Source organism: Rhamphochromis sp. 'chilingali', assembly GCF_963969265.1.
Source record: "Rhamphochromis sp. 'chilingali' genome assembly, chromosome: 17".
Taxonomy (NCBI): Eukaryota; Metazoa; Chordata; class Actinopteri; order Cichliformes; family Cichlidae; genus Rhamphochromis; species Rhamphochromis sp. 'chilingali'.
Window position 1 is genome coordinate 29,000,363 of NC_137944.1, and position 19,620 is coordinate 29,019,982.

Consider the following 19,620-nt stretch of genomic DNA (forward strand, 5'->3'; position numbering starts at 1 on the left):
AAGCCGAATTTTGTGTTAGGAGCTCCTGTTTGCCATGTACTACTGGGTGCTCTAAAATCGAGTAATGGATTGCTCTGATACCGAAGGTATCGTAAAAATGTCATAATTCACTGTCGAAGTCTTTTTTCCCGGGTTTCTACACTGGCATATTCACGGTGCTCTTGAGAGATATTGTCACCCTCAGGAAGAAAAAGTCAAATTAAACTAACAAATAAATACGTGCAACTTCTCTGCTTTTTTGTGTGTAATTTAGTTTCTATATTTAAATGGCTTGGCCTCGCTGCTGCCACCCCTATCTGGCAACACAGAAAGGCGAACGCAAGCCTTCACGGAAGCGCGCTACCAGCGCAACGTCCGATTTATAAAACATATGAGCTGCAGTCATTGGATAGTCTAAAACTAGGCGAGGTTTTTCCATCGATCGGCCCCTTCCCGGGGCTCACATGACTTGGGTGTAAAAACATCAGCACGGAAAGGAGTTTCTATTGTTTCGCCGGCTTCAAGATGACAAGTGTCAAGTGTTAAGCCTCCTGTGCTTCTACCTCCAATAAACCCTATGGAATAAGAGTTTATAATAACAAGGTAAGCTGATATAACAAGGTAAGCTGCTTTTGATCGATATCCGGTTAATCAGTGACACATTGTAGCTGAGCTGTTAACAAACATTTCCTGGCTAGGGCATTTAACAGCTAGTTCTAGCTTTAATTGGAAACGTTTAAGTATATTAACACTTATTTAATGTGTCTGAATGTTGATATAGAGTTACAGTTACGTTATTTAGACATATTACACCATGCTGTGGTGTGTCTCAGTGTGGGAAAGATGAGTTGATTTAGCTCCGTTTCCTAAAATATTTAATGATATTCATGTTACATTTACTGAAGGATGAACAGATGCTGTTTCTAAATATTATTTAGTTGGATTTATATTGAGTTATATATAAATAAAATAAAAAAAACTCGTTAAAACGACAACAAGTTCTGTAGTAGGCGGTCCCCAAAAGTTTATGTAAATGCTTTAAGAGGTTTTATCTTTCTCTACCAGTGCTGATAATAAGACTTATTCAGCATCACGTTGGACTACACAGTCCATCACACAATAACATAAAAACAAACTTAAACTTCCAGTTATGGATGGGAAGCTGGTGGAATATAATCTGCCAAACCTCGAAGCTGTGTGGATTTACATAAAGTTATGCATATGAACATTTGAGATCTGGTTATCCGTCTTTACCTTTTCAAACCCAGTTCCCTCTAAACTAAGCAGCAGAAAAAGTCAGTGTAATAATATGTTTACTATTCCTGAAGAGGTGACATGTGCTCTGAGGATCATGATAGACTCTCACACACACACATTTGCACACACGCTCACTCGGAGTGCACGAATCACATGGTAAAGGCAATAATCTAAGTTTTGTCATACAAAACTCTTAAATGGATTAACAGAATACACATTGTGGGAGCCATCTGAGGATAACTGATAATAATCAGATTAAAGTACCTGTTTAAAGGTCATATTAATTGTGGATATTTTCTAATATTCTTATCCTGATTGGGCTCACTTTCTCTCAGGGTTATTTTTTTTATTTTGTTTTAGTTCTTTTTCTGTGTGTGTGGTAACCATAAGTTTGAAAATACAAATCTGGAAAGTTCACGGTGCATTACAACAAAAAGGTGAGCCTATAAAAAAGTACAGACTTTAAGTGTCATTACTCAGTGAGAGTCTCAGGTGTTTTTCCACACAGCTGGCTATTCAAGTTCGCATACTTCTCAGAGTGACATGGCAAATTTAAAGTAAATCAAAGAGGAAAAAACTTCTTACATTTAAAAAATATTAAACTCTTTGCAGATTTAATGACTGATTATTTGCATAAATTATTGTTATTAAAGAAACATGTCAGGCTGTAGCTGGATCCAAAGTGGAAGTGGAAAACAGGGGGGGCAAAGATTAATCCAAAAACACCCACAAGGTGCTGGGGAAACACAGGAGGACGAGGAAATCACAGCACACATGACAGCAAACACCAGAGCAAAACAGAAGAGAAAACCTGACACTATCAAAGTAAAACAGGAAACAACTGAAAGGCAGAAACAAAGCAGAGAGATGAGCAGACTCACACTGGATGTAGAGACAGTGGAAACAATGTGAGAGACTAAAATAAAACTGAAATAGAACCCAAAAAGTAATGACATTTCACCAGGACGTTCACAAAAAATGGGAACAGGATGCTCGAAGTCAAATGACCATGACATCAGAACCAAAACTGTAGGCAACAATAAATACTTTTTATTTTTTCACTGTACCTTTTTGCACCATAAACTGTAGATCTATTTTCAAAACACTGAGGGGATGACCTCAAGTTAAGGACAAATTAATGGCGATGTCTCCCTTTTTTTTTTTACCCAAAAAGTGGATAATCAAAAAACAACCTGGAGAAAGTAACCACTGATGGAAAACCTCTCACAAACTTATACTCTGTTAAAGTCCAGTCCAGCGTCTTTGAAGCTTTGAAATCTAGGACATGTTCATCTGAGTCACAGTTTGGGACTAAAACACACAGACTGACTGACCAGGTGAACTCCTAATCATCTCAGCCAAGTGTGCCAGACAGCAGCTGTGGTTCAAAGGCTTATTCACAGTGATTACAAGCGTTCATTGATGAGATAAGAGAGGCCACTGTCATGACACCAAGTTTCACTTCTTATGTGAGAACATCTTGACCTCTTTGTCTTATAAAACTCTGTAGTTAGCTTAACTACAGGGTTTCGATTGGGTCGTGTGGGTGTTTAAACACATTTAAAGTTCAGTCTCATGTGTCTAAAGGCTGCTGGATGAGCATCAGAGTCACAAAATATATGAACTTGACTCTACTGAGATGCAGAGATGATTAACTAAACTCATAATAAATGGCTCTTATTGCAGTCTACCAGACTTTCACTCTTCTACTCTGGATATTAAAAGTTTTAAGAAATCCCCCACCAAAACTCCAACAGTCTAAAATTCAAGTAAATTAAGATTTACTATGATGTGTCACATAAATAATTAAAGTCATGATATTTAGGAAGCCGTTCCCCAGAAAGAGGATGTGAGGAAGTAACAGGAATTGTTTTGGAGTTTCACTGATAGAGATAAACTTTTATTTGTAACAAAAACAGTGAGAAGGAAAACAGCTAAATCTGTGTGTTGGTCAAAAGAAAGAAAAGCAAATGCTTCATCTGTTGATCGGCTAATTGGCACAGCTCCACAATCTTCTGCAGTTTTCCTCTTATTTTGAAACGTTTTCATCATTTGTCCCGATTTTATATTTTACCTCTTCATTATGTCTTTAAACTTAACAGACAGAAACAAAATGACTTCGAAAGAGATGACGGTTTTATAAAAACGTCATCTTTTCTGCAGAGCCTTTTAAAAACTTGCTGTAAGGAGCAGGATCGAAATGCAGGAACTAAGCAGGAACTAAAAGTCACTTCAGGTCATCTTCTCTCATAACAAACATACACCAGCAAATAGATTTACCTTACCACAAAGTCAACTGTCAGTGTTTTCCATTCTGCTTTAGATCTAATCTTTATAGTCTCATTTTGCAGCTTTTCTGTGTTGTATTATCCACGATGATCCACATTTATTTCATGTTTATTTCAGACAGACTGAACATTGATTATTATTAAAATTATTATATTTATCCATGGGTCCGGATTTTTCCAGCGCATTTGAAGGATTCTTGATTAGATTGGCATCGTTAAAGTTCTTCAGCAGTTTTTGCAGCGTTGAATTACGAATTTTCCTCTCCCGTCCAACACGGTGTTTGGAACAATATTGCAATGTCAAAGAAACCTCTGCATCTGTATTTCCCAGCAGAATATTATTGTATTTAAAAACTGTCGATCTATCACTTCAACCTATTGGTGTTTTTAATGTTTTGGCTAATAGCTGTTGTGTTAATTTTCAGACATACACTGACTTTGGTAACCACGATTTAATGAAATCAATCAAACTTTATTTGTGGTTCAATTCAAAGTGCGTCACCGATGATGGACCAGCTGATAATTTAATAATATTTGTTTTGTAAAAGAGGAAGCTACAGAGAAATTAAATACAATTATAAAGAAATAAAAACAACATTTAAAAGGGTGTATAAGCACAATCGGAAGATTTAGGAAAAAAATGAAATACAATAAGAAAAATGAATTTGGAAAAAAATAAACAAATAAAATTTAACATAAATATAAAATTAAATAGATATTTAAAATTTTTTAAAAAACTTATGAACAATTTGAAAATAATTAAGGAACAAATATAAAATGATATATTATATTACATTAGAATAACTCCCTCCATTACATCCAACTAATATCAATTAAAGATAATTGATATTAATTATTAATTGTCTCTCTTAATATGTCTGTATTTTCTAACTCTTAATCTGATCTTTGGTCACACAAAACCTGTTTAAAACCACGTTTGTACCTGTGAAAACAGATGTGTGTCAGCCTGAGGTTGTGGGTTGTGTTCTCAGTTCCCAAAAAGCTTAAATTTATAACAAAGAGCAGCTGAAATAACAGCAACAATAACTGCTGTGTTAGTGTGAACGCTCTCTGAGCTTCATCGTCAGCATCATCATCTCCATCAGAGCCAATTCGGGCATCAGTAACTTAATAAGTTCAGACATGTGGAAGTATTTTGGAAGTGGAAGAGCCACTCTGTGTGTGTTTGTGTGTGTGTGTGCGAGCGTGTGTGGGTCAGCATGTTACAGTGTCCAAACCTGCTGCCTGTCAGCACGCCATGGCATTTGTCATGTGTTTGTCCCACATCCTCTTTGTTGTGGTTTAATAAGTTGATCTTGCCTTTGCAGACGTCCCGGGCACCATGGTTCACTGACATCGACACAGTCTGAATATTTTCCTGGATCCAGCCGCCTGCCATGCCGCCACCCGATGGCTGCTCCATCAACTCAGCCGCTTCCGATGAGAGTGAGGACACCGAACCTCTCATCGGGAGTGATGAAAGTGAGGAAAACATTTTTTTACATGTTAATCTTTACCAGAAATATTGAATCTGCTTTGAAAAAATAAGCTGAACATGCAGCAGGTTGAGCTTTTGGTATCACTGAAGTGTTTGGATCTAATTTTGAACATGACTACAAAAGTGAAGCTGTTACTTTTGTTGTTTTGTAGCGATGGTTTTCAGTTCTTCAGTGCACACATCAGCATTAAAGATCACCTGTCATATAAGACCTCAATGAGGCAGCAGACATGGAATCACATGCCGCTGTAAAGATATAAACGATCTTGGTGATGCTTAGAGGCCAGGTTTTTTGGCTTGTTACGGGAAAAATCTGCAATGTTTAAAGAGAAATGTTTGTTATAAGGTCAAGAAAATTATTTATCTATTCAGCTTATTTACAAAGCCTTCAAAGTTTACCCAAAATGCTCTTTGTGGATTTTTTTGTTATGTTTTTTTTCTCCAGTGAATGATCAAAAAACAGAAACTCCAGGGTACTAGTACTGATGACTGGAAGCAATATCATGCTTTCACATTGTGGTGTGAGTATGGAAGCAGCTCTTCTAGGGCGGTATCTGAAAGTAGTGCCTGTATTTGAAGCGGCTCAAACGTGCGTGGGAAAATTACCTAAAAGAGGCGATCTGCCAAATTTAAGGCTCTTTAAAAAAAATACACTATTTATTTCTCTGTGTGTGATCAGTTCCTCCTCGGTGCTGCTCGGCCCGCTTCAACCTCGCCTTCCTGATGTTCCTCGGCTTCACTGTGGTCTACGGTCTCCGTGTCAACCTCAGCGTCGCCATGGTAGCCATGGTGAACAGCACCGACCCAGATCCAGACGGAAACCACTCCGTCACCAACGCCTGTCCACCACCATCAGGAAGCGAGAACACTAGCAATAATTTCCAGCAGCCTGCCGGGGTAACGCCGCAAGAGCATTGAAAGAGCCGCCATCAAGATCTCTCCTCGCGCTTTATTTTCTGTGACGCCTCCTCTCTGTGACCTCTTTCCCCAGGTCCCTCACTACAACTGGGACTCTAAGACTCAGGGCTGGCTGCTCGGGGCTTTCTTCTTCGGCTACCTGTGCACGCAGATCCCGGGCGGCTACCTGGCCGGTCACTACGGGGGGAAGTTTTTCCTGGGTTTGGGTGTGCTGGGCACGGCTGCCCTCACTCTGCTCACCCCTCTCGCTGCCAAATGGGGGTCGTACTGGCTGTTTGCACTGCGAGCTCTGGAGGGCTTCGGAGAGGTACGACAGGGGGGAGACCAGACATGTTTTTCTTTATTTCTTTGACAGGTTCGTTTAAGCTCTGAACACCCATCTGTGGTAACCGTATTTATACTAAGATGGATTGATTAAATAAATAAATTATTACTTGAACAAAAATCTTTGAAAGGTAAGAAAATAATAGGAAAACTCAAGATCTCAGAGAATAAAAATCCAAATGAGGGGTTTAATAAGTTGTGGTATGAGGAGTCCTGCGTCTGCTCCTATCGGTGATACAGGCCTCGCTCTGCCAGCGTGATCAGCTGTGAATGACTGCCAAAAATGTAATGAGAAGAAAAACCATTGGTACACTTTTTGGTTTAACCTTTTTACACCTACATCAAGAATGACTCCAGGTGCTTGTAGTTGCCAACGTAAAAAGCTTCTATAACAGTGGTCAGATTATTTTCTTTACATTGTCTCTGTGTGCATCTCTAGGGTGTGACGTACCCGGCTATGATGGCGATATGGGCTAGGTGGGCTCCTCCTCTGGAGCGCTCTCGCCTGATAGCCATGTCGGCATCTGGGGGCAGCTTTGGCGCCTTTGTGGCCCTGCCGCTCACTGGCTACATCTGCCAGATGCTGGGCTGGCCCACTGTCTTCTACATCTGTGGTGAGGGGAACACACACTGGTGCCACCACAAGCCATTTTTTTACTACATCTGAACAACAAAAAACTGTTTAGAGCAATTTGTGTATTATTGAGGCTACACAGAAGTCTTGTTTTAATGTACAGTGATGCCAGTCTATCTTTGGTACACACAATTTTACATTTTAGCTTATTCCTCTTTGGTTTATGACAACAGTAACATTACTTTTCCTCTGACTTGGCCTTGAAGACAATCACTGTTTAGCTCTTTGCTTTCACTGCCAAATCTGCTGATTCTTTCAATCATTCACTTCCTCTTCCAGGCGGTGCTGGTTGCCTCTGGGCAGTCTTTTGGTTTATCTTTGTGTCAGATGACCCTCGCAACCATCGCCGAATCAGCAAAGAGGAGCGAGATTACATCATTAAAACCGTGGGACCACAGGTACGAGTGAAACATTAACAGATATTTATTTACATTGATCCTCGTGTGTGTCTCTGTCAGGGAACCCTGTTATAATCTGACCAAGCAAATCCTTCGTATCTTTTATACTCCTTATATTTATCTGGAGCTATTTGTGTAAATCTATTTTATACATAAAGTTTCAGACTCCATGCGACTGTTGTTTTTGTTTGTTTTGTTGGTCCTCATCTGCTTTTTTATTATTTTGTGCTCTATATAGGGTCCTTGCTTTGAGAAGCACTGCTCTGTGACCCCGTATAAGGAAACTCCTGCAGATTCACAGGCAACACATGACCTCAGTCCTGCCTTTTAGTTGTTAGATTAACTGGGCATCTTTAGTAAATACCAACAGCAGTTTTTTTTTTTTAACCCCAAAAAGAGATTTGAAAACATTTGCAAATGTTTTTTGTGGTAGTGTATATACAAATGACATTGCTTTCCGTTGCTGTTCAAAATTGTCCCTCACCTGCTCCTATGTTGTGTATTCTTTTCTACCTGCAGTGAAGAGTGACTCATCACTTCCTTTATCTGACTTCCTGTTTCCATTTCTCTTACTGCTCTGCCTTTTCTTACTCTCTCTTCCCCGCAGCTGACCTTTTGTCTCAGTTGGTTTTATATCCAAATATATTTTCGATCCAAATATATTATAGTTTGATCTTCTTCAATAGGTTTCGTTTCAGTTTAGATTTTATTGTTTGAAAAGGTTTCGGAGGAGGGGGAGGGGGAATCGCACTGATGGACAAGTATTGTGGTAAACTTGGTTTTAAGGGCTTAACAAGTTCAGATTTGGTTTTAAAGTACAAACAACTGCAGACAAACCGTCACATAGACATTCAGGTGTTGGTGAAAAATAAATCCCTCTCAGCTCAGTTTGACCAAACTAATAAATATAGATTAAACTAATAAAGATTGAAATCAAAGACATTTTCTGCATATTTTTATGCTGTTTTGTACAGTTTTTGAGGGGGTGGTTTGGTTTTTTACCCCTCAGCCATAAAAGGCTCATGGAGTATGGTCATCATTGTCCACGGACAGGTGACGTGGACACCCAAGTCTCCATGGGTGTATCTGCTAAGAATGTAGACCTCAAGGTTTGAGGTCAGAGGTCAGGTTATCTGAAAATCATCTGTATGTGATAATTCTAGAAGGAAGTCACCTAGGATTTTGAAATTGATGACATAAGTCTATCTACTAGGAGGCTGAGGGGGACCACTATCTCACCAGTATGTCACTAGTTGTTTTTTTTTACCTATAATAACTTAAAACAGAAAATCCTTCTTAACCCTACAGATGTTCTGTCTATGATTATGTTTTTATTGCTGCAGAGTAGAATCCAGCATTAGTTATTTTGGCAGATGATAAATGAAAATGAAAAAGTAAGCAGAAACACTCTTCAGGCATGTTATGAGTGTTGATGTTGCATGGTTTGTCCACCAGAAGACACCCATTTGCAACAATGGGAACATCATAAATGCAGCCAGCTGATCCAACCTGAGCGTAAACAAGTAAATAAACTTCTGCTCAAACTTCGGGTAAATCTGTTTGTGTTTCATATGTCTGAAATGAAAAAGTATTGGCTGACATACTGGCTTTTAAATCGTCAAATATCTGCATCAGTATCGGTCTGAAAAACCCTATATCAGTCAGATTCTACTGCAAAGTTCTTAAATTGTATTATTTCAGTACATTGTTATGATTTTTCTCTAACCTGAACCGATGCTTCAGGGTACAGGTCATAGCTGGTCCTTGCCTTTGCTGCACATGGCGCTGTCTGTCCAACTGTGGGCCATCATCGTCACCCAGATGTGCTCGAACTGGGCCTACTACACCCTGCTCACATCCCTGCCCACCTACATGGACGTCATCCTGCATTTCGACCTGCAGTCGGTGAGATTTCCCTTCACTTGTTTCATGTTTACCGAAGCGCTTCAGATGTTTGAGATCAGAGTAGAGACACATGAGACTCACCCAAGTAAAACTTGGATGTGAAATTTCAGTTTTAATGTTATGATAGATTACAAGGACTTTGTTCTATCTTTGACCTCTGCTTCTTTTTTCTCTTAATTGTAAAAAAAAAAAGTAAAAAATAGAAGAATTGAAACACTGTTGGATAGTAAACGTGTAGCTTTATCCAAAAATGTGGAGATGTCAGAGAGGAAATCAAGTGAAAGTCCCAAAATCTGAAACTACAGCATCAGCTCTACACTTTCCTGATGTCAGTGTTTATATTTCTGTATTTTTGTGTTGGGACAAAGTCTGAACATCTGTCTGTGTGTCTGTATCAGAACGGCTTCCTGTCCTCTCTGCCGTACCTGGGCAGCTGGTTGATGGCGTGGCTGTCTGGAGTCATGGCGGACGCCCTCATCGAGCGGCGAGTGTTCAGCGTCACTGTCGTTCGCAAAATCTTCACGTTTGTAGGTAAATAAAACTTGAGTGCTCATTTCATCTGTGTGCAGGCTTACATACATATAGGTGTTTGCATACTCAGAAGGTAAAGCAGGAAGTTAGTCTCTCAGGTTAAAGTCTTGACTTTTAAGAGAGTGTTACATCCACTTGTAAAGAATTGTGTGAATTTTCTGGCCCCGCCTGGTTAGAAAGGAGTCAGGATTCCTGCACTGCTGGTTTAACCTTGATATGAAAACACTGTCACAAAAGGTTGTCCTCTGTCTTCATGCTGGATTCCTGCTATGATGACTCATGAAATCCTCCTAGAATGTAGGATGCAGCTGAATTCACAAAGAGCAGAAAGCCTTAGAGTCAGCAGCAGCAGTCAGCTGATTTGGGAGTTATTTTGAGACTAATAAGTTTGCTGGATCTTAGTGTTCCTCTGCCAGCAAAATCCCACTTTAAGCCAAGGCATTGGAATTACAAACATCCAGAAAGAATGAAAAACACGGCACAAACTAAACTCTGCTCATTTGCAACACTTCGACAAATATTTTACTACAGAGATCATTTTATGTGATTCGTCTCTGGGTCCCTCCCCGAGATGAAAAACTGTGTTCATCAAAGCTTCGTCTGCAGTTTTTACATGTGACACAGGAACAGTTGCTGTTCAACACAAACAAATGCAGATTAAAGTTTGAGTGACTTAATGAAGCAACGCTGCCCCCGTGTGGTTTAGTTTGCATTTGTTGTTGTGAAGCGATAGTATGAGGCCTGCAGGACTCCAGGTGACTGTGATTATAATGTACTTGTTTTTTAATGCGTGTGTGTATGCTGTGGTTTTACTGGTCTGGGATGAATATGGCCCATGCACTGAAGTGAATTTCCTCCCAGTAAAACCAACACTTCACTCAGAATTTGGACATGAGTAGATCAGATTCTCCCATATAGAGAGAAACTGACCCGGTGCTGTTTTATTTTTTTCCTGTTCCAACGGCTGTCTCTTCTCTCCGCAGGTCTGTTTCTGCCCTCGGTTTTCCTCGTGGCTGTGGTTTACGCCGGCTGCGACCACATCCTCATCGTCACCTTCCTCACACTGTCAATGACAACGGGAGGGTTCAGTGCCGCCGGAGTCTTCATCAACCAGATAGACATCGCTCCTCGGTGGGTGTCGTCGTCCAAACAGCTGATTAAGTTTTTACTGCTTAACAGTTTAAACCCCGAAAACGTGAAACACATAAAAGCTGCAAATCACTTAAGTGAACTATACATTGATAATCGGAGTCCACAGATCTAATGAAGACTTGGATAAATGAAACTGTGACAAACAGGTACTTTGTTTCCTGCTCCTGCAGGTATGCAGGATTCCTGCTGGGAATCACCAACACCTTCGGGACTATCCCGGGGGTCGTGGCGCCGATCGTAACGGGATACTTTACTGAAGATGTGAGTATAAAGGCTAAATTCATCATCTCACCAGAGCACAAAGTCTTCTTAAGTAGGGTTAAGCTATTTTGTGTCTTCCTAACGTGAGGAAACCTTTCATAGCAGAAGCTGATATGCCAAAGTAAAAAAAATAAAACCCAACCCTAACCTGTTTTGACCTGTGCCCTGAACTACAAAGCGAGGTCACTATACGGAGGACTTATTTATGCTATCTGGATTCATTTATCCTAACTATGGCAATCAGGATAAACAAAGGTGGTTATCATCTCGCTAAACCCAGGGTTTATCAACCTAGCTATGAAAAAATTCACATTAAAGGGTTGACGTTGGCGGCATCTGACCAATCACAAACATGGACAGTGATAATTTTACAAATAAGGATAAAACTTTATTACAGAACATGAAGGAGTTAAACATGTAAAACAGACTTGCATCACTAAAACGGATGCAGACATATCAGCAAAGTATTAAAAGTACAATATGAATCTCTGTGCAATACTGTATTAATAAAGTTCAGGGAAAGCTGGCAAAAATGCAGACTCTGTGAGGTAACATATCGAGCAGTATCACAGCTCTTTCTCAGACTGTTAACACCTGGTGGTGTAAACGTTCTGAGAGCAGTGAGTAAATACAAAAGCATAGACTTCTTACAAATTAATATAAAGTCCAAATTTACAAATAGTTGCCCTTTTTATCTATCATATATAATATAAAAAAATAAAATTGTTATGAAGTTTAAAACCAATACACAGAGCTGTTTTCTAAGGACTGGTTGATCTTTTTGTCTCAAACATAACCTGCTCCAGGTCTACAGCATAAAAATCATGTACCTCTGTGTGACTAAAAACCCAGGTTTAATCATGAAGTTATCGAGATAAGCCTATAATCCTGCTTTAGTGCTCTGGTGGATGTTAGGAGGGTTAAAGTCGGGCTGATGTTGCTGGACGTTTGAGTTCTCAGGTTAATGGCTGCAGTGTACGTGTGAAAACAACAGAAATAGGAATGATAATAAAATCATATCTTCATATTTTTATTTCTTCAAGGTGGAAAATACACAGAAGGCATCATAAAATAGTTGAAAGCAGCAATAATTCACTGTCAGATTCACAGTGTTTAACATTCATCGTCCTCTCCTCTGGTTGGCAGCGCACTCTGGCCGGCTGGGCAAAAGTCTTCTGGGTTGCCGCTGGGATCAACGCGGGCGGTGCCGTCATTTACACGTTTCTTGGCAGCGGCAAGCTCCAACCATGGGCCCTCACTGAGGAGGAGCGAGCTGAAGCTGAGAGGAAGAGGAACAGGTCCATCTCACATTAAAGCAGAAATATGCATCAGCAGCAGAGCCTTTACTCAGGCTTTAAAGACACATATACGGTTAGCTAGTTTTACACAGTTTTCCGATTTTAGAGGAATGTGTCTGGAGGTTTAATCTGTAAATTCAGGTATAAATTAAGGGACTTCATGCAGTATTCACACTTCATGAACCAATAATGACTTCAGAGCTACAATATGCTCTTCTTGTTTACGAGGTGAGCTGATAGACTTATTTTTACGGTAATTCCAGCAACTATATTACAGCTTATGGAGCATTTAAAATTTCCTGTTAGGCACATTTTTAACCCTTTAAATTCGCTGGGAGGTGAAATTTCAAGGGTTAGAATGTTATCACTACTTTTAAGAAAAGATTAGTTTTGGTGCAGATGACATATTCGAACACGTGCTGCCTTTTAATAATCAGGAAACACGTTTACTCTTGTTGATAAAGTTTTAATCGTTTGTATGTGAGTTTTGTTTAAAATTTTCCGGGTGATTTTGTTTCTTTGCACCTGTTTGATACTTACGACACTTCAGGTGAGACCAAAACATATCACTTTTTTTTAAAGTTATTTTGGTTTTTCTTTTAATTTTACCTTGAACAAGGTACAGTTTGGAACAAAATGCATATTTTGCACAACAGGAGGGTCACTCCACATAAAATATACATATCTGGGGGGAAAAAACCACCATCAGGTGATTTTTCTTTAAAGTAAAATAACTTTTATACATTTAATGAAGCTTTGAATCTTCATGCTGTGAATATTTTCTGGGTTACAGGCCATCAGAGTACACAGGGATGTGTTAAAATTTTGGGCTACTTTTTAAGTCACTTAATTTTTTTTTCCAGCATTTTTTAGCCTTTTTAACCTACATACAGGATATATCCACATTTTTCAGGATCGGTGTCATGGGTTATATCATAGCTCAATAGGAAACAACAATTTAATATCTTTGATGTAGAGGAACAAGAATGATCACTGGATGTTTGACCTGTTTTCTTATAATTCAATGGAGATATCTGCATTTTGGGTATACTTTCAAGCACCATATGACCATGTTTTACGGGAGGCTGATCTAAACAAATTATATTTCATGAAAGTTCTTATTTTTTCCCACATTTTGATACCAGCATCATCTTCTAGCTCAGATTTCTTCTGTGTTAAAAGAGAGAAACAACGTCTTGCTCTTTGTAGTTGTTTTGACATGCGCAAGTTTGGGTCCTGAAGAATGTTTTTAAAGGTAAAACTGAAAGCTTTGCCTCCAGCTCAGCTCTTTCTTCACCACAACAGTCATGTTCAAAGTCCATCTCACCAATCTGTCAGCCCACCTAACCCTCCACCGTCCCATCACTCATGGATAAAATCCTCCCTCGCCTGGGGACTCCTCTCTCCTCCCACTCAGAGTTAAAGATCCTCCGTTTTCAAGCAGGGAACCACAGCCTCAAACTCTCATCCTGGTTATTTCACCTTTCCTGTTCAGTTTCTGTCAGTTTCCTTTGGGATGAGACTGCTTCAGACAGGAACATCGAGCTGCTGTGAAGCTGCCTTCAGTGCGGCTTCCTCGTCATCTCAAAATTATCCAAATCTTAACCCACCCTGTGTACTTTGGGAGCCTGTAACTCAAAAAATACTCACAGTATTATAATAAAATTTTGCATGGTTTCATTAAAGATATGAAAGTTATTGGACATAAAAATCAGCTGATTTTGAGGGGCTCAGGTGGGAGACACTGACTGATTTTTCATGAAGTGATCCTCTTATTAGTTTGTCGCACAGCTTCGTCTTTGACTGCTTTGTTTGCAGTTTTCTGACCACTTCTACAGACTGTTTATTAGGACCAACAGAAGCACTTTTCAATGACATGAATACTCAGGATGTTTTATTCTGATAAGAGTGCCAAAGACACGTGAAACCTTACATTTTAGATTGGAGTTTCTTCACTTGTTTTTAAGACTTAAAGCACCTTTGGGTGCTAGCATTTGCAGTGTTTGTAATCATATGGGTTTGCTTCAACAGTAAGAAGCTTCCTTTTATAAACTACAGTAATTATTGTTTCTATATGATCTAGGAAATACCATCATGCAGTTTTTCAAAGAGCACTGTGATTGTAAAGATGTGATGATTTATTCACCTCCTCTGTGCTTTAAAAATGTGTGATGTCATGAAAATGTGTGCTTTTATTTTGAAAATAATTTTGTTTTTACTTGGATTACCTGAAAATTAAAGTGAGTGGCATGTAACCCTCGTAATGTCCTCCCATACTCCTTCTGTCCTCTGATTTGACTGTTATGTAAAACATATGGTATAAATTGTCAATCAGTTCTGTGTTACAACTTTAGTCTTCGGTCCAGTGCATTACAACAAAATTTTCTCTTCATTTTGGAATTTAGGGCCTAATTTCCATAAACGTATATATCATATTTTTGAGTGAAATTTAAATAAAACATTGAATTATTTTGACTATTTAAATTATCACAGAGTAGTATATATCAAAATTGAGTGAGGATGCTGTTTTTGAATCATTTGATAATCACACCTGTTGTCCTCTGGGGTCAAAATTTATCGTGTCTGGTTTGATTGTTACGAAAAGAATATAAAGTGGATACGTCATTCAATTCTGTTACACTTCCAATTACAGCTTCATTCAAACACATTAACACAATTTCTTTATTCCATTTGAAGCTCAAGGCCAATAAGACCTCATTCACCATACTGCTTTCAAACATCTTTGATCTTGGATCATTGATGTGTGGGGTCAAACAATGGTCATAACAACAACAATAAAACAGGCAGCACAATGAGGAGGCAGGGGTTCTACATTCAATTCAATTTTGTTTATAAAGCACCAAATCACAACAACAGTCACCTCAAGGCGCTTTATATTGTAAGGTAGACCCTACAATAATACATACAGAGAAAGTATGGTGGCTAATTTTTTTTTTACCATATTGTGCAAAGATATCACCAGTAAAACAATGCATATATTGTCCTCCAATATAATGAGGAGGAAGAATCAAAGGAGGATCCAGGGTTAGAAGATAAGAAAATATTGCCAATATTTAGACCACATGCTACTTCTTTCTCTGAAGAAGCCCCCACATCTCCCACCTGTAGAAGTGGAAGACGAGTATGAAGTGAAGGAAAGTGATGAAGATGATGATTAGGAAGAATTTACTCCATGGCTTTTAAATCAGAATGAGTTTGTATTACTTTTATTTATCTTACTTCTTACTCAAATCTTCTAATTTTATGATTCTTTTTCTTAACTTTTATCATGTCTCCCTATGTTTTTATTTCTTTTGATTATCTTAATTGTACAGCACCTTGATCAACATTTTCTGTTTTAAATGTGCTATATAAATAAATTTGACTTTGACTTTGAATCTGAAATATGTTCAAGTAGGTTCTCAGGCATCCAGGACATGGTAGTCTAAGGAGATTGGAAAGAAAGTGACAGGGCTTCTTGAAGTTTCTTGAATTTCCAGAATGTGAAACTGAAATAGAAGATACACATCTTTCATTTCAATCATGATGAAGGCAAAAATCAAGCAAGAAGGAAGAGTCAGCTGACACATAGGAATATTTGCAGTAATGTGAAGAAAAACTGATCTGGTCTTCTATCCTTCCCAGTGACAGACGATGCATGACTATCTGTCAATGCACTTTACCCTACCGCCTACTGGTGTTGGCCAGAGGGGCCGATGGCGCGATATGGTAGCCTCGCTTCTGTCAGTCTACCCCAGGGCAGCTGTGGCTACAACCGTACCTGCCTCCACCAGTGTGTGAATGCGAGAGTGAATGAATAGTGGCATTGTAAAGCGCTTTGGGTGCCTTGAAAAGCGCTATATAAATCCAATCCATTATTATCATTATAATGTACCAGTACAGAGGAATAAACATGAGCTTCCTCCTGCCTTTGTTCTCGTGAAAGTTTGCCTTCACTAATACCCATGCCTTGGTGTCAGTCCTACCATGCCAAAACATAGAAAAATGTCAGGTAGTAAGTTGGAAAAAAGTTGAATAAAATTGTTGACCCCAGAGGACAAAAGGAGAAGGGAAATTGGGAGGAAATTACAAGGCTTAAGCACTATATGGTCGAAAATAACATTAGCTTATTTCAATAAAAAACACTCACATATGCAGAACTAGGGTGGCAAAAGATTATTTCAGTGGCACATGGAAACACATGCCAGCATATCTCGGCATGTGCTGGCATGTGCCACTGAAATAATTGTTCAATTTTTTTTTTCTCCAAATGTCCTGTCTGACACTGTAGCAATCACAATTATTTTCTGAAGGCAAAGAAAAATGCCCAACAAACTTATTTTCCCAAGTAGACCATTACAGCTTTTGCTGTAATGATCCCAGTCCATCCATGTCCTGATGGACTGGTCCACGCTTTGTGTTTATGTCTTTGTGTGAAATCTGTTTACCTGCCATTTGCTGTTTTAGCTGTTTCGTGGTTGTTGAAATGAAAGCTTTAACCTGAGATACTGGCGTTTATATTTAAAAATCTATTCAGGATTTAATGAATTGATACCACGTTATTCAAGCTAAAATCTCTTTTAACACTAGGAGTCCCAGGCTTCTACCTTTCTACCTTTAAAACCCACCACCAGCCAAATGGCTGGTAGGCTTTTAGCTAGGCTTTAGCTTCAGCCAAGTGGAAGCTAAATTGGCTAGTCATTCATATGTAAATTAGGTTGTTAGCTGGGAATTCTGGAGGGAGGGGAGTGGGGGTGTGTGGATGAGGGGGTGGGGGAGCTGCTAAAAGCTGTGAACTTCCTTTTGTGTTTCATCTTGATGCATTCTCAATCATCCAGGGAAATAAATCTCCAAAAGTCACCAACTTGGAGTGTTTCAGTTTGCCATCTTAGGGAGAAATCAACACACATGGGTGTAGGTCCTTTGTTGCTGAGATTTATTGATAAAAACAGTACAAAAAACCAACCATTTGTACACATATTTACAAATAATAATAAAAAGTGAGTGAGTACATTTCAACATTTTCAGCAATCACTCACAATCCTGGCACTGCCATGGTATCTGTAGTCTGCATTTACCACATGTGTATCTGTAGCAGTGAACACATCGCACAGTGGTATGATTGTTCTTGCATTTGTGTTTGACCTGACACATGGCTCTTTTTCCAGGACTAGGTGTGGAGGGTTGTGTCCAACTGTTCTTTTCTTGCCTTCTTCTCAGCTACATGAGAGTGAGCCAACTCTCTTGCAAGCTCCACCACATTTACATATGAATGACTAGCCAATCCACTAGTGGATTGAGGAATTTCCCTGCGAATCTTGTTGACTGTGCCGAGGATGGTGGTTTTCAGTCTAAGAAGTTTTTGCGCAAGTGAAAGCGATGTGAAAAAATTGTCCGTGGTAACATTTCTGCCCTTGTCTAGGAATGGTTCCATCAGCCTCATTACTACATTTTCAGAAAGTCTCTCCCCAGTGGGACGATTGGGGTCCTTGCCAAGATATGGGAAGACATTGCAAATGTACTTGGATTTTAGGTCGCAAGCCACCCAAAACTTGATCCCAAACTTGTCAGGTTTACTTGCAATATACTGCAGGAAACAGCACCGAGTCTTTGATGGGAAAAGCTGTTCATCAACGGTGATATGTAGACCAGGGTTGTAGCACGTGATGCAGTTGGTGACCAATGATCCCCACACACTGGAAATGTGTGGGATATTTTCCTGATATGATTCCTGACGTCAATCAGGTTGCCTCCCATTCAGTATAAAACCTCTACAACCGGCCCCAGTCTTCCTCTTTCTGTTACCTAGCTTAAGGACAGCAGCTTTGGCCGTGAAAACCCATAAACACCGGTGAGTTTAGCTCCCATTCTTCACATAGAGGGACCCATCTGGCCTTATCTTCTTCTTTATTTGATTTTTAGGTTTACTGGATGCTGTTTTTAAACTTTTAATGAAAGATTTTTTACGAGGGAGGAGAAAATGTAGAGTGGTTAACGCGAACGAAGGAGGGCTGCCAGACCGGAGATCCGAAGATGCTTGAATGGCATTTCTTCTCTCTCCTTATTGAAACAATTTAACCGTATTTATCCGAAGCAAAAAGTACTTGAAGTCCGGACATGAAAGCTTCTGAATATTTGGCGATCTTTGTAACTTTATCCGACGTGGCCCAGTGGAGTAACACGCGTCTCGGCTGGCTTGTGGCCGAGTGAGGCCTAGCAGTAGCAGCCGCCTACTAGCGGCTAAGGCCTAGCGCCTGAGTAGCCATGAAGTTGAATTTCAGTTTTTAACTCCGTATAAATTAAAAAGACAATATGTTTTAATATGTTTTCATTTTTTATGTACTTTCATTATGCCTACATGCCGGGATGGTTTCCTAATGTAGCCGGGCTCAAGATGCGATAGCTTAGTTGTACATGCATGTCTGTTAACGAAGCCTAACGGGTACTTAATAGTAAGCCTAACGCAATTTTTATTTTTATTTAATCTTGCCCACAGAAACTAAAACAATGGGAAAGGAAAAGACCCACATTAACATCGTGGTCATTGGCCATGTCGACTCCGGCAAGTCCACCTCCACCGGTCACTTGATCTACAAGTGCGGAGGAATCGACAAGAGAACCATTGAGAAGTTTGAGAAGGAAGCCGCTGAGGTAAGAGCTTGTGTATTTAGTCAAGTCAAGTCAAGTCAAGTCAAGTTGGCTTTATTGTCACTTCAACCATATACAGTTTAACAGTACACAGGGAGGCGAAACAACGTTCCTCCAGGAACCAAGGTGCTACATACAACATAAATTTACAACATAATTTAACAGAAAAACTCTAAACTAGCTAACTAAGAGGCCTAGTTAGCTGGCTAGCAGAGACAAGACAGACTGACCTAACATAAATTACAACATAAAAGAGAGATACTCCCATACAGCTTGTGACAAAATTTGATTCGATTTGATTGATGACCCTAGCCTTGACCTTTTGACCTCCCCCCTCCCCCTCCCCCCTTTCCCCTCCCCCACCGGAAGTGTGTAATTTGATCCCCTAAGCGTGACGAATTGCATCCGGAGAAGGGAGGGGGAAACCCCCCGGAAGTGTGTAATTTGATCCCTAAGCGCGCCACCTGTTGCGCCACCTGTTGTTGGAAAAAAAGAAAAAAAGGTTTTTAGAGGGAGGGAGGGGTCTGCG

The 19,620-nt window shown here is 39.6% G+C and overlaps 1 protein-coding gene across 1 annotated transcript; it reads left to right on the forward strand.

Annotated features, from left to right (window-relative positions):
* Positions 1-85: 85 nt before the first annotated feature.
* On the forward strand, positions 86-19,050 carry LOC308384818 (sialin). Its single transcript, XM_080863441.1, has 12 exons — positions 86-582; positions 4,853-5,006; positions 5,702-5,919; positions 6,014-6,247; positions 6,704-6,878; positions 7,178-7,296; positions 9,040-9,201; positions 9,600-9,732; positions 10,716-10,863; positions 11,055-11,145; positions 12,292-18,294; positions 18,940-19,050. The coding sequence occupies exons 2-11, from the start codon at positions 4,922-4,924 to the stop codon at positions 12,457-12,459; spliced, it is 1,533 nt and encodes a 510-aa protein (XP_080719567.1). The 5' UTR covers positions 86-582; positions 4,853-4,921; the 3' UTR covers positions 12,460-18,294; positions 18,940-19,050.
* The last annotated feature ends 570 nt before the right edge of the window (positions 19,051-19,620 follow it).

Excerpts from the sequence above, each read along its gene's own strand:
- LOC308384818 (XM_080863441.1), top strand. The coding sequence starts at position 4,922 with ATGCCGCCACCCGATGGCTGCTCCATCAACTCAGCCGCTTCCGATGAG. Across the intron at positions 5,920-6,013 it reads ATTTCCAGCAGCCTGCCGGG|GTCCCTCACTACAACTGGGA; the intron begins GTAACGCCGCAA and ends CTCTTTCCCCAG. Across the intron at positions 6,879-7,177 it reads CACTGTCTTCTACATCTGTG|GCGGTGCTGGTTGCCTCTGG; the intron begins GTGAGGGGAACA and ends TTCCTCTTCCAG.